At 46.8% G+C, this 15,364-nt stretch overlaps 1 protein-coding gene across 1 annotated transcript in view; it reads right to left on the bottom strand.

The window, feature by feature from the left end:
* The window catches only part of DMBT1 (deleted in malignant brain tumors 1), a 40,391-nt gene extending 25,673 nt beyond the window's left edge, over positions 1–14,718 (bottom strand). The window contains 16 exon segments of the mRNA XM_050975972.1: positions 1,664–1,935; positions 2,975–3,363; positions 3,717–3,889; positions 6,082–6,129; positions 6,378–6,689; positions 7,341–7,388; positions 7,637–7,935; positions 8,462–8,835; positions 9,263–9,672; positions 10,597–10,947; positions 11,151–11,198; positions 11,459–11,834; positions 13,286–13,607; positions 13,945–13,960; positions 14,150–14,461; positions 14,703–14,718. Coding sequence (XP_050831929.1) covers positions 1,664–1,935; positions 2,975–3,363; positions 3,717–3,889; positions 6,082–6,129; positions 6,378–6,689; positions 7,341–7,388; positions 7,637–7,935; positions 8,462–8,835; positions 9,263–9,672; positions 10,597–10,947; positions 11,151–11,198; positions 11,459–11,834; positions 13,286–13,607; positions 13,945–13,960; positions 14,150–14,461; positions 14,703–14,718 — 3,766 coding nt within the window.
* Positions 14,719–15,364: the final 646 nt, after the last annotated feature.

The raw sequence follows: 15,364 nt of genomic DNA, 5'->3' as shown, positions 1-15,364 counted from the left end.
AGGGAGATCACACTTCCTTATGGGAACTTATGTCCATTCTCTCCTTCCCACCCATTCTAGGTGTAGAAATGTGTGAGAGCAAGAGCAGGAATCATTGCTTGGCAAAGTCACTTTGTCAGAAGCCACGTTCTCAAACCCAGCAGTGTGTTAGCCACGAGTTCACACATACAAGTAGGATGTTTGCAAGTACACACACACAAAAAAGTATTGCTCAAATACCATTTTCTTTCCTGTTGTTTTTATTACACATTTATGTAATGGGATTACATTCATCCTCCATACAAAATTGTATAAATGGCCTACATTTATTCAGAGAAATATGGATTTGGGAAGAACCAATCTGCCCAAAGTCAGGAATGCCGTACAGCAATAATTCTTCACATGCAGCCCCTGAGCATATTTACTTATGGCTCATTATTGAGATTTTTTACTGCGAAGAAACATTTTTCTTGTACTACTTCTCAGTGTATCTATGGTGCTACACAGGTGTTTCTTCTGTATATCAGCAAGGGCCAAATAAATCTGTTCTTGTTTCTCAAGTCACCTATTTCAGTCCTCTCAGGCAGACATTCAATGAGGAGTTCAACAGAAAAGCTTTGAAATGTCCAGCACTGAAGGTCAATCAATCCTTTTTTACACCTCAGGTTTTAAAATCAGGCTGCTTTATGAATTTAGTTCATGGTAACATCAGGTGTAACCTTGACTCTTCAAACATGATCTGGATGGTGGAATAGCCAAGTAAGAGCTGCCCTTCACACAGATTGCAAACTGAAATGACAAAGCAGGTGGCTGGGGAAAGTGTCCTTCCACCTCCATGCCTGGAGCTGCCTCTCACATTTTCTGGTATGGGATGGCCTCCTGCAGTTTCCTCTTCCAAAGAAATCCTCCCACTGCGAGAGCAGCAGCTACCAGCACCACGGTGGTCACAGCCAGAGGAACGTGGGAGCTGTCAGCAGGCTCTGAGCTCAGAGTCTTCCCTTTTGCCTGCATGTCAGAGGCCAGTTCTGCACATAAAAGAGTCAGAGAGAAACTTACTGTTTTTTTTTTTCCCTGAGCTAGTTAATTGCAAAGATAATTAGGCAAATTTAGAGAATTTGAGTTAAAAAGCTCTAATCTGATCTGACCAGAAAACTGCACATTATTCCACAAATTATTCTGTGGCCACTCAAAACAAGTAAAGATTGTGGCAAGAAATTAAAGAGAAACTGGGAGTCTGTAATGATTGCACTAAAACACCTCAAGATGTTGCTTTCTGGTAGTGGAAACAGCAACTACAGGACACTGAGAAACAGAATTTCCAAGAGGACCTAGAGATTGATTGCAAATAAATAACAGACATGCAAGTTAGACACAGACAGCTTTGGAAAATTAAAATAAATCAGATTAGTTACATCTCATCCCTCTTCCCATAGAGCTTAATCAATTGCCACTTGATATGTGCAGAACAAAGAATGGATCTAATCTATGATAGAAAGGAAAGCGCTTGTAAATCTAATAGAACTATTTTGTATATATAAAAAATAATAATCCCCCATAAGAATTATATCTGAATTGTAAATAAACCAGTAAAAGTACATTTCAGAGCTGTGTTTCCTGTCTGAACTGAAATGCAAACAGACAGTAACACACAGAGTCTTACGTTATTCAAGATATTTAAACTTACCAATGTTCCTGCTCTCAGCGTGAGCTTCCCGAAGTTGCACGGGTCCAACAACAACATTCACTTGCTCGTGGGAAGAATCTGCATTCCTCTTGACCCTGCTAACACAGCCTTGGTAGCAGCGGGAGGGGAAGTCGTGGTACCTGCACACCAGCAGCTCACAGCGCAGGAACACCGACGGGAATCGGTTGGCGAACGAGAAGGCGTTAAACCCAAAGCGAGCGACGTCGCTCCGTGGCGAGGGGAAGAGAGAGTAGGTAGAGTCACTAGCACACCTGGAAGGACATGAAATCAACAGATGAGCTATTAACTCACAGCTTCTCAGGAGCAGAAGCACTATTACAGCCTCTCTTTGCGTTAAACCCCAACCAAGCGACGTTGCCGCGTGGTGAGGGGAAGAGAGCGTAGCTAGGGTCACTAGCACACCTGGAAGGACATAAAATCAACATTTGGAAATAAAATCAACGTAAAATCATTAAGATTAGCTATTAAACCACAGCTTCTCAGGAGCAGAAGCACTATTATATCCTCTCTTTGCAATGAGTTTCAAGGTTAAGTATAAAACCAGGAAGTAAAATAGAAATCAAAAGGTTAAAAAAAAACCCAGTGCTTTTAGAAAGAAGAAAAATTACTAAATGTGCACAGCACAGAAATTTTGTAGCCTAACAAGGTCTGTGTAAACATGAATAGCTGAAAAATGGCTAGTGGTTCTGCTGGTTTCTGTGTTTCACGTGAGAGCTTGTTCTGCATTTGCAAACAGGAATAACTGTATAAAAAGAGGCCCTTGAAAGTTGTTGCAGAAAGAGAAAGTTCTCCTTTCTTCTCTAGAAGCATAAACCTAATTTTAATATATTTTTATTTTTTAAATAAACATTCTCTAGTGCTTCAATGTACTTTGGTATAAATTTAAACAAAGTGGTTTAGGCTTCTAGAAGAGTAAGAAAAGGCTAAGGAAATTCTCTTCTTTTTGAGTAGACAGTTTTGTACTCCAGTTATAATACATGGTGTACAGAAATGTAGGGCCATGGACACCCCTCCTTTTTATGCATCTATTTCAGAGACAAAGTCAGACCTCAGTTTCCTCACTGACTCCTTGAGTGAAATCTCAGAGCTTGACTGCAACTTCTGATTGACATTTGGTTGCCATTCTGAATTTTACTCTGGCTTTGCCAAAAAGTTGTTTTTAGAAGAACATTTGCCCTGAGAATTACAACCAATGTACACTGGTCCTAAATCCCCTCATTTCACAAATTTAAGTTCTTTTAGAAAAACACATAGAGATGCTTTTAAAGTGATTTTTTACAAAGTTCTTACCCACTCTTGCTCAATTCATAGACCAGTGTTCTAAAATCACTAGAATTAGGCGATGCCACGCAGGTGTCCACAAACACGGTCAGATTTTGGTCAGAGCTGTGAAGAGAAGCTTGGAGGAACAAATTCTGATTCATGTCAACATAGTAAGGGAAGTCATGCACTGGCCACTGGAAAGATGAGGAGTTGTAGAACGTCAGGCTCACATCGTATCTGCCATACTGGGTTTTGTTGACATCAATGACATCGTCAGCAATGTACATGACCTGAACCCAGGTGTTCTGCAGCATTTTGCAGCTGATGTGCAAGTGAAGGTCCTTTTGCCTCTTGATGACTTTGCCAGGAGCAGGTACTTTAATCACGTTGGAGTAGGTGATTGTTTCGTTGTCACCCTGTGTGACACATTAAATGAGCGTTGAATTACCACATCTGGTCATGTTCACTGTAAGCATTATGAACTTCTGTATGAGCCAGGTCCTGGCAGTCAGGATGGGATTGCTCACTTAACTCTCCCCTCTATTTTTGTTCTCTAGAACATCATTCTGAAATAGGTACAGGGAAGGATGCAAGTACCCTGGGAAGGATAAGTATAAATATTTAACCCAATTCACCCTCCAGAAACACATGCTCCTTTTCTGTGTTTTGCATGCCTGTGGCCTACAACACCTTTTGCAATCCACAACAATTTTCTAAATGTCTATTAAATTCCCATGGCCAGAGCTGTCCCAAATGTCCTGACACCAACCTGTCTACTTGTACCACAGCGGCTGTATGAAATGTTGAATATAACCTCAGTTGATGTAATTTTTGGTCTACACTCAGGGTCTGCCAGGCTGATGGTCTCCACTGAGTAGCCCTGGGACTGGAGATAGTGCCTGTCTACCACTGCATACATGTAGGTTGGCAAGCACAGAAGGGCTAGGGGGGGAAAAATATGAATTATTAGTGATTTTGGGTACTTGATAATGCTTTCATATTGCAAGTCCAACGAATGCAATCACTGCTGCCATTTAGAGAAGAGAATTCATGAGCCAAACCACTGATTTTTACACTTGAGACTTAGATATGAGTAAGCAATAGGACAGTACTGGAACAGGTCACCCAGAGTAGTAGCTTTCAATATTTCATCCTTTGAATGTTTCCAGACATTCAGCCAGACCAGCTCTTAATGGATCTGACCTGGTGTTGGCAGTAGCTCTGTTTTGAATAGACTCCAAAAGTCCCTTCTAACCAACATTTCTATGACTCTGTGGAAGTTTGTCCAGAAAGGTACAAAAATACACATGAATTATGATGTGGTACAAGGAATATGAGTTTAGAAAATAACAGAAAACATCTAAAGGCAAATAAATTGAATATTTTGAAAGAAAAGTAAGTAGTTATTTTCTGAAAGTGAGCAGTCAATAATCAGTCACAAAACTCAAACAGGAATACCACCCATGTGAGATTCCTTCAACAGTATTAACAAATACTTATTTAGTAAAAAAGCAGTGTCTAAAAGCTTTCTTTTGAGCAAAGAAAACATTACAAAGAGAACAGAATTACAAACAGAATGGAAATTTACTGGTGTTCTGGTCTGCTGGAAAGGACTGATACTGAGCCCTAAAACTTCCACTGGAATATCTGGAGTTGCTGTAAAATCTCACAGACATGAAGTTTGAAGATGAGGTGTATGTGAGATGAGAACTAGAACAAATTCTTCCAAGTAGAGGAGAAGATTTGGGTGGCCCATCATAGATCTCAATATACTCATTCTGGCATCCACCTTGCAACCTGAGGAAAAAATGAGAATATATAAAAAAATGCACTTGCTAAACTTTGGGGATTAAATGCTGAACAGACAATTTAATAGGATTCTGCACTCACACATTTCCCATATATATTTATAATTCAGTTATAGTATGGGAAACGTGCCCAGGAACTGCGAATGCAGTTGAGATTTGGAATTTTTTTATTGCCCAAGCATAAAGTGGTTTACTTACTGAATGTTATCAAATGAGAGTGCAATGAGGAAATTGTCTGTTACATGTATTTGCCACAAACAATCTGCTTTATCTGAAGGGCTCAAAGAAGGACTCTGGAATGTTCCGGAGGACTTAAAAAGTATATCACCACAAATAACTTTTTGACCTGAAAAAAGAAAGAAAGAAAAAAAAAAAGAAATTAAGAGATAGAAGTGATTAATTTAGATTTATTTCTGATCAAATGAAAATATGTTCAATACACAGAAACCGTGGCAACACAAGTTTAAATCTCAAAAGAAACATAATTATTGTGCTCCTCTCAGGCTACAAAAGTGATGAAATTTTCAGAGAATTATGACCTGTGCTTGCAGTTATTAACTCTGTGGGCTTCAGGCACATGGGTATGAAATAAAGTAAAAAGTGGTGGCCTAAATACCATAAAATCAGAGAATGAACAAAAGAAAATATCCCATGTAATCAGCATACCCTGAAATCCACCCCCAGCCATAGAATCACTCAAACAAAAAAGATTAATGAATAGCCAAAAGATTAATGAATAGCATATAAAGAATTAAAAGCAGAAAGGATTTTCCCCAATGTATTATACTATGCAAATGAAACAGCTCACACCTGCAAAACAGTAATAATGACACTTCAAGAGTAATGGATTGGAGAAATGGGAAAATACATAAAAATATAAACCAGGAGGATTTGTACCAAGGGCTGTGGTTGTGGCAGCTGTATGTGACAAAGAAAAGGAAGCAGGTGAGGTGCTGGAGGATGAGGTAAGGTTTTCTACCACCCCTGGGGATGTTGGTGCCACCCTGACACTGGGAAATGGAGAGCATGGGGGTCTCACCAGAATGCTCTTCCACAGTACATCAATGAAAACCAAAATCCCACACTCATCCCCAAAAAAATTTGATGTCCAGTCAAAACAGACCACAAGCAGGAATCGCCCCTTGACAGGGCCTTGACAATGCTCTATGGACTTCAGGCCACCACGACTCTCAGTCTCAGCTGTATCCTGCTCTGCTTTTCCTAGATTCTGCTCTCCCTTGAGGGAGACAAAACCCCAACCGTTGAGGAACTAATTGTTTCTGCAAAAAACAGCAGCCAGAAAACCCAGGAGAAACTCAGACCTACATGGAGGAACGGAGATGGTGGGGCTGTCTGTAGTTGTGCTTTCAGCATCTGTAGGGGAAAAAAGGAAAGAGTCAGGTGAGACCAGTTGGATGAAGATCCATGCCTGCCTTTCTCCCAGTGCTGGGCACAATGCTGCCAGCTTGGCACATGGGCAGTGAGAGCCTGGGCGTGTCAGCAGAATGGTCTCTCATGGTGGGAGCAACCAAAAACATAATCCCCAACACACACCCATGTCCAGCCAAGAGGGGACACTTCCTGAAAGAGTCCCAGCATGCAGGCAGTCAAAGCAGTGTTACCTGAGCACACAACACCAGCATCTTCATGGTGGCCACAATTGTGGCTGCCCCAGCCACGGTGGCTGCACTGGAAGAGGGACGATTCTGATCCTGCACAGTTCACATCGTCCAGGTAGATGCTGCCATTGCCTTGTCCAAAGGAGGCCCCTGATGTTGCAGAAACAGCAGCTCCACATCCCAGCTGCCTGCACACCACCTGGGCATCATTCAGGTCCCAGCCATCGTCACAGACAGTGCCCCGGCCCCCAGAGTGGGAAATCTCCACGCGACCCTCGCAGCGGCTCCCGCCGTTCACCAGGCTGATGGTGGCATCTGGGAAAGAAGGACATACAGATCCTCTAGCACAAAGGCACCTCTTCTTGACAGGTGGTGCCTTTGTCAACCTAGTAATGAAATAACATCGCTTTTTGGTTAATTTTTGTATAGGAAGTAATATAAAAGTGGATCTTCATTGGAGGCCTCCAGGGCAGATATGGAAAAAGAGCCACAAAAGTCACAAAGTATCCACAAGTGGTGTTGCAACTCCTTCTCATCCGAATCCTTCAATTTCCTCTCTGCCTTCAGATGGGACTGTACTTGGTTCATGAAATATGTCTGAAGTGCTGTTTTTCAGCCTTTTTAGCCAGGAAGAACCATGATAGCGTAGGGATGCTGGAATGAGTTTTGACTTCCTGCCTAGGAAAATGCTGTAGCTAATTACAACAAGAAGCTGCAAAGCTACAAATACATGTGTGTAAAGGATTCAAAGAATATATAAAGGGAAAAAAGATAAATCAGGATGATATCGAGGCGTTGGAGTCATCCTATGACTTTCAGGCCATCACAACTTCCAGTCTTGGCTGTCCTAAACTGCTTTTTCTGGGTTCTCCTCTCTTAAGGAGAAAACCAGACACCAAACTCGGAGGCATTAATTGTTTCTGAAAAAAGCAGCAGCCAGAAAACCCAGGAGAAACTCAGACCTACCTGAAGGAATGGAGATGGTGGGGCTGTCTGTAGTTGAGCTTTCAGCACCTGTAGGAGAGGAAAGGAAAGAGGCAGGTGAGGCATGTTGGATGAAGATCCATGCCTGCCTTTCTCCCAGTGCTGGGCACAATGCTGCCAGCTTGGCACATGGGCAGTGAGAGCCTGGGCGTGTCAGCAGAATGGTCTCTCATGGTGGGACCAACCAAAACCATAATCCCCAACACACACCCATATCCAGCCAAGAGGGGACACTTCCTGAAAGATTCCCAGCATGCAGGCAGTCAAAACAGTGTTACCTGAGCACACAACACCAGCATCTTCATGGTGGCCACAATTGTGGCTGCCCCAGCCACGGTGGCTGCACTGGAAGAGGGACGATTCTGATCCTGCACAGTTCACATCGTCCAGGTAGATGCTGCCATTGCCTTGTCCAAAGGAGGCCCCTGATGTTGCAGAAACAGCAGCTCCACATCCCAGCTGCCTGCACACCACCTGGGCATCATTCAGGTCCCAGCCATCGTCACAGACAGTGCCCCGGCCCCCAGAGTGGGAAATCTCCACGCGACCCTCGCAGCGGCTCCCGCCGTTCACCAGGCTGATGGTGGCATCTGGGAAAGAAGGAGGTGTGGAAAACTGGGAAGAGCCTCTAGCACAAAGGCATCTTCTCTTGCCAGGGTCTTGAAATCAGACTACAAATTTCAGTCCACCACGTCTCCCTGTCTTGGCTGTATTAAACTGCTTTTCCGTGGGTTCTCCTCTCTTAAGGAGAAAACCACACACCAAACTCGGAGGCATTAATTGTTTCTGAAAAAAGCAGCAGCCAGAAAACCCAGGAGAAACTCAGACCTACCTGAAGGAATGGAGATGTTGGGGCTATCTGTAGTTGAGCTTTCAGCACCTGTAGGAGAGGAAAGGAAAGAGGCAGGTGAGGCATGTTGGATGAAGATCCATGCCTGCCTTTGTCCCAGTGCTGGGCACGTTGCTGCCAGCTTGGCACATGGGCAGTGAGAGCCTGGGCGTGTCAGCAAAATGGTCTCTCATGGTGGGACCAACCAAAAACATAATCCCCAACACACACCCATGTCCAGCCAAGAGGGGACACTTCCTGAAAGATTCCCAGCATGCAGGCAGTCAAAGCAGCGTTACCTGAGCACACAACACCAGCATCTTCATGGTGGCCACAATTGTGGCTGCCCCAGCCACGGTGGCTGCATTGGAAGAGGGACGATTCTGATCCTGCACAGTTCACATCGTCCAGGTAGATGCTGCCATTGCCTTGTCCAAAGGAGGCCCCTGATGTTGCAGAAACAGCAGCTCCACATCCCAGCTGCCTGCACACCACCTGGGCATCATTCAGGTCCCAGCCATCGTCACAGACAGTGCCCCGGCCCCCAGAGTGGGAAATCTCCACGCGACCCTCGCAGCGGCTCCCGCCGTTCACCAGGCTGATGGTGGCATCTGGGAAAGAAGGAGGTGTGGAAAACGTGGGAAGAGCCTCTAGCACAAAGGCATCTTCTCTTGCCAGGGTCTTGAAATCAGACTACAAATTTCAGTCCACCACGTCTCCCTGTCTTGGCTGTATTAAACTGCTTTTCCTGGCTTCTCCTCTCTTAAGGAGAAAACCAGACACCAAACTCGGAGGCATTAATTGTTTCTGAAAAAAGCAGCAGCCAGAAAACCCAGGAGAAACTCAGACCTACCTGAAGGAATGGAGATGGTGGGGCTGTCTGTAGTTGAGCTTTCAGCACCTGTAGGAGAGGAAAGGAAAGAGGCAGGAGAGACCAGTTAGATGAAGATCCATGCCTGCCTTTCTCCCAGTGCTGGGCACGTTGCTGTCAGCCATGCACATGGGCAGTGAGAGCCTGGGCGTGTCAGCAGAATGGTCTCTCATGGTGGGAGCAACCAAAAACATAATCCCCAACACACACCCATGTCCAGCCAAGAGGGGACACTTCCTGAAAGAGTCCCAGCATGCAGGCAGTCAAAGCAGTGTTACCTGAGCACACAACACCAGCATCTTCATGGTGGCCACAATTGTGGCTGCCCCAGCCACGGTGGCTGCACTGGAAGAGGGACGATTCTGATCCTGCACAGTTCACATCATCCAGGTAGATGCTGCCATTGCCTTGTCCAAAGGAGGCCCCTGATGTTGCAGAAACAGCAGCTCCACATCCCAGCTGCCTGCACACCACCTGGGCATCATTCAGGTCCCAGCCATCATCACAGACAGTGCCCCGGCCCCCAGAGTGGGAAATCTCCACGCGACCCTCGCAGCGGCTCCCGCCGTTCACCAGGCTGATGGTGGCATCTGGGAAAGAAGGACATACAGATCCTCTAGCACAAAGGCACCTCTTCTTGACAGGTGGTGCCTTTGTCAACCTAGTAATGAAATAACATCGCTTTTTGGTTAATTTTTGTATAGGAAGTAATATAAAAGTGGATCTTCATTGGAGGCCTCCAGGGCAGATATGGAAAAAGAGCCACAAAAGTCACAAAGTATCCACAAGTGGTGTTGCAACTCCTTCTCATCCGAATCCCTTCAATTTCCTCTCTGCCTTCAGATGGGACTGTACTTGGTTCATGAAATATGTCTGAAGTGCTGTTTTTCAGCCTTTTTAGCCAGGAAGAACCATGATAGCATAGGGATGCTGGAATGAGTTTTGACTTCCTGCCTAGGAAAATGCTGTAGCTAATTACAACAAGAAGCTGCAAAGCTACAAATACATGTGTGTAAAGGATTCAAAGAATATATAAAGGGAAAAAAGATAAAATCAGGATGATATCGAAGCGTTGGAGTCATCCTATGACTTTCAGGCCATCACAACTTCCAGTCTTGGCTGTCCTAAACTGCTTTTTCTGGGTTCTCCTCTCTTAAGGAGAAAACCAGACACCAAACTCAGAGGAATTAATTGTTTCTGCAAAAAGCAGCAGCCAGAAAACCCAGGAGAAACTCAGACGTACCTGAAGGAATGGAGATGGTGGGACTGTCTGTAGTTGAGCTTTCAGCACCTGTAGGAGAGGAAAGGAAAGAGGCAGGTGAGGCATGTTAGATGAAGATCCATGCCTGCCTTTCTCCCAGTGCTGGGCACATTGCTGCCAGCCATGCACATGGGCAGTGAGAGCCAGGGCGTGTCAGCAGAATGGTCTCTCATGGTGGGACCAACCAAAAACATAATCCACAACACACACCCATATCCAGCCAAGAGGGGACACTTCCTGAAAGATTCCCAGCATGCAGGCAGTCAAGCAGTGTTACCTGAGCACACAACACCAGCATCTTCATGGTGGCCACAATTGTGGCTGCCCCAGCCACGGTGGCTGCACTGGAAGAGGGACGATTCTGATCCTGCACAGTTCACATCGTCCAGGTAGATGCTGCCATTGCCTTGTCCAAAGGAGGCCCCAGATGTTGCAGAAACAGCAGCTCCACATCCCAGCTGCCTGCACACCACCTGGGCATCATTCAGGTCCCAGCCATCGTCACAGACAGTGCCCCGGCCCCCAGAGTGGGAAATCTCCACGCGACCCTCGCAGCGGCTCCCGCCGTTCACCAGGCTGATGGTGGCATCTGGGAAAGAAGGAGGTGTGGAAAACGTGGGAAGAGCCTCTAGCACAAAGGCATCTTCTCTTGCCAGGGTCTTGAAATCAGACTACAAATTTCAGTCCACCACGTCTCCCTGTCTTGGCTGTATTAAACTGCTTTTCCTGGGTTCTCCTCTCTTAAGGAGAAAACCAGACACCAAACTCGGAGGCATTAATTGTTTCTGAAAAAAGCAGCAGCCAGAAAACCCAGGAGAAACTCAGACGTACCTGAAGGAATGGAGATGGTGGGGCTGTCTGTAGTTGAGCTTTCAGCACCTGTAGGAGAGGAAAGAAAAGAGGCAGGTGAGGCATGTTGGATGAAGATCCATGCCTGCCTTTCTCCCAGTGCTGGGCACGTTGCTGTCAGCCATGCACATGGGCAGTGAGAGCCTGGGCGTGTCAGCAGAATGGTCTCTCATAGTGGGACGAACTAAAAACATGACCCTGCAGTCATCCACAACAAATCATCCAATTCCAACTAACTGAGACCACCTTCTGAAAGAGTCCCAGCATGCAGGCAGTCAAAGCAGTGTTACCTGAGCACACAACACCAGCATCTTCATGGTGGCCACAATTGTGGCTGCCCCAGCCATTGTGGCTGCACTGGAAGAGGGACGATTCTGATCCTGCACAGTTCACATCGTCCAGGTAGATGCTGCCATTGCCTTGTCCAAAGGAGGCCCCTGATGTTGCAGAAACAGCAGCTCCACATCCCAGCTGCCTGCACACCACCTGGGCATCATTCAGGTCCCAGCCATCGTCACAGACAGTGCCCCGGCCCCCAGAGTGGGAAATCTCCACGCGACCCTCGCAGCGGTTCCTGCCGTTCACCAGGCTGATGGTGGAGGCATCTGGGAAAGAAGGACATACAGATCCTCTAGCACAAAGGCACCTCTTCTTGACAGGTGGTGCCTTTGTCAACCTAGAAATGGAATAACATCGCTTTTTGGTTAATTTTTGTATAGAACATAATATAAAAGTGGATCTTCATTGGAGGCCTCCAGGGCAGATATGGAAAAAGAGTCACAAAAACCACAAAATATCCACAAATGGTGGTGCAACTCCCCCCCGACTGAGTCCCTTTAATGTCCTCTCTGCCTTCAGATGGGACTGTACTTGGTTCATGAAATATGTCTGAAGTGCTGTTTTTCCTGACTTTTTAGCCAGGAAGAACCATGATAGCATAGGGATCCTGGAATGAGTTTTGACTTCCTGCCTAGGAAAATGCTGTAGCTAATTACAACAAGAAGCTGCAAAGCTACAAATACATGTGTGTAAAGGATTCAAAGAATATATAAAGGGAAAAAAGATAAAAGTCAGGATGATATCGTGGCGTTGGAATCATCCTATGACTTTCAGGCCATCACAATTCCCTGTCTCGGCTGTCCTAAACTGCTTTTTCTGGCTTCTCCTCTCCCAGGGAGAAAACCAAACAGCAAACTCTGAGGCACTAATTCTTTCTGCAAAAAGCTGTGGCCAGAAAACCCAGGAGAAATTTAGACCCAATGTAGGAGCAGGGAAGGTGTTTCTGAGAGTGGTTGTGCCTGTACTTGTGGCAGCTGTAGGGGAGGAAAGGAAAGAGGCAGGTGAGGCTTGTTGGATTAAGGTTTCTGCCAGCTTTTCTCCCAGTGCTGGGCACTGTAGCAGGCACAGGGCCGGCTACGGCTCCGTGGAGGGATGTTTAGAGATAGGTATTTGCTGAGTCATAGGAATTGTACCAGGAGTCCTCTCTCTGGTCCTTCTTATCTCTCTGTGACCCCAGAGGGTAGTTTCCCTAACCTTTACAATTGATCAGTTTTCAATCCTCCGTAACTGTATAAAAGAGGCCGTCTGGGCCCATTTTCTCCAGAAGAGCAGCTTCAAGACCCTTTGCGAGACCCTCAGAATAAACCATGGTGGAACACTCTTGGCGGCCTTCTCCTCTCTCATTTCTTCTGCCTTCCAGGAGCCACGGCCAGCCACAGCCCCTACGAGCAAGCTGAGAGCTGAAACCATAAAAGAGCTGATTTCACTGAGAGCTGACAATCACTGAGCTTGCTCGGGGTCTCGGCTGTGTGGCAGTCTGGCCTAGGGCAGCCCAGCCTGCAGAAGGCTGAGGTGTTCAGCCTTGGGCCGCTTGCATGGGGCACTTACCCTGCGGGGAACCAGCTGTCCGGCTAAGAAGCCAGCCTCTGTGGCTCCATTTATTTTACAGGGCACGTTGCTGCCAGCTTGGCACATGGGCAGTGGAGAGCCTTGGGTTGTCAGCAAAATGGTCTCTCATAGTGGGATCAACTGAAAACATGACCCTACAGTCATCCCCAACAAATCATCCAATTCCAACTAACTAAGACCACCTTCTGAAAGAGTCCCAGCATGCAGGCAGTCAAAGCAGTGTTACCTGAGCACACAACACCAGCATCTTCATGGTGGCCACAATTGTGGCTGCCCCAGCCACGGTGGCTGCACTGGAAGAGGGACAACTCCCATCCTGTGCAGTTCACATCGTCCAGGTAGATCCTGCCATTGCCTTGTCCAAAGGAGGCCCCTGATGTTGCAGAAACTGCAGGTCCACATCCCAGCTGCCTGCACACCACCTGGGCATCATTCAGGTCCCAGCCATCGTCACAGACAGTGCCCCGGCCCCCAGAGTGGGAAATCTCCACGCGACCCTCGCAGCGGCTCCCGCCGTTCACCAGGCTGATGGTGGCATCTGGGAAAGAAGGAGGTGTGGAAAACTTGGGAAGAGCCTCTAGCACAAAGGCATTTTCTATTGCCAGAGAGAAATCACTCTATGAATTTCAGTCCACCACAACTCCCTTTCTTGGCTGTATTAAACTGCTTTTCCTGGCTTCTCCTCTCTTATGGAGAAAACCAGACACCAAACTCGGAGGCATTAATTGTTTCTGCAAAAAGCAGCAGCCAGAAAACCCAGGAGAAACTCAGACGTACCTGAAGGAATGGAGATGGTGGGGCTGTCTGTAGTTGAGCTTTCAGCACCTGTAGGAGAGGAAAGGAAAGAGGCAGGAGAGACCAGTTAGATGAAGATCCATGCCTGCCTTTCTCCCAGTGCTGGGCACGTTGCTGCCAGCTTGGCACATGGGCAGTGAGAGCCTGGGCGTGTCAGCAGAATGGTCTCTCATGGTGGGAGCAACCAAAAACATACTCCCCAACACACACCCATGTCCAGCCAAGAGGGGACACTTCCTGAAAGATTCCCAGCATGCAGGCAGTCAAAGCAGTCGTACCTGAGCACACAACACCAGCATCTTCATGGTGGCCACAATTGTGGCTGCCCCAGCCATTGTGGCTGCACTGGAAGAGGGACGATTCTGATCCTGCACAGTTCACATCGTCCAGGTAGATGCTGCCATTGCCTTGTCCAAAGGAGGCCCCTGATGTTGCAGAAACAGCAGCTCCACATCCCAGCTGCCTGCACACCACCTGGGCATCATTCAGGTCCCAGCCATCGTCACAGACAGTGCCCCGGCCCCCAGAGTGGGAAATCTCCACGCGACCCTCGCAGCGGTTCCCGCCGTTCACCAGGCTGATGGTGGCATCTGGGAAAGAAGGAGGTGTGGAAAACGTGAGAAGAGCCTCTAGCACAAAGGCATCTTCTCTTGCCAGGGTCTTGAAATCAGACTACAAATTTCAGTCCACCACGTCTCCCTTTCTTGGCTGTATTAAACTGCTTTTCCTGGCTTCTCCTCTCTCAGGGAGAAGACTAAACACAAACCTCTGCTCCACTGACTCTTCAGCCAAGAGATGTTGCCAGAAAAATGTGGAGAAATTCAGACTCACCTGAAGGAGTGGCCATCCTGAACTTGGGTGGATCTTTGACTGTGGCATCTGTAGGGAAGAAGAAAGAAGTAGCAAGTGAGGTCCTGGTGGATGAAGGAGCATGGCCAGGTTACTCCCAAGACTGGGGATGTTGGTGCCACTGTGTAACATGGGAGATGGAAAGCTTGAGGATGTCAGCATGGTGGTCTTTCATTGTGGGATCAACCAAACCATAATCCCACACTTATTCCCATCACACACCAAATTCCAGCTAACAAAAACCACAAGCAGGTGCCTTTCCTTGCCAGGGGTTGGGCAATGCTCTATGAATTTCAAGCTACCACGGCTTCCAGTCTCAACTGCATTCTGCTGTGATTTTCCCAGGCTCTGCCTTGGAGAAGACTAAACCCCAGACTCTGAGGCATTAATTGTTTCTGCAGTAAGCAGAGGCCAGAAAACCCAGGAGAAACTCAGAGTCACCTAAAGGAGCAGAGACAGTGAGGCTGGTTGTGGCACTGATGGTATCTGCAGGGGAGGAAAGGAAAGAAGCAATTAGGGCTCTGTTGGATTAATAGGATGGCCAGGTTTCTCCCTGTGCTGGGCATGGTGCTGTCACTCTGTCACATGGCAGATGGAGAGCTTGGGAGTGTCAGCAGGGTGGTTTTTCATGGTAGGATTAACCA

The sequence above is a fragment of the Serinus canaria genome, chromosome 6 (assembly GCF_022539315.1).
Source record: "Serinus canaria isolate serCan28SL12 chromosome 6, serCan2020, whole genome shotgun sequence".
Classification (NCBI taxonomy): Eukaryota; Metazoa; Chordata; class Aves; order Passeriformes; family Fringillidae; genus Serinus; species Serinus canaria.
The sequence above is the reverse complement of the archived record's forward strand: the minus strand, read 5'-3'. Positions and strand labels throughout refer to the sequence as shown.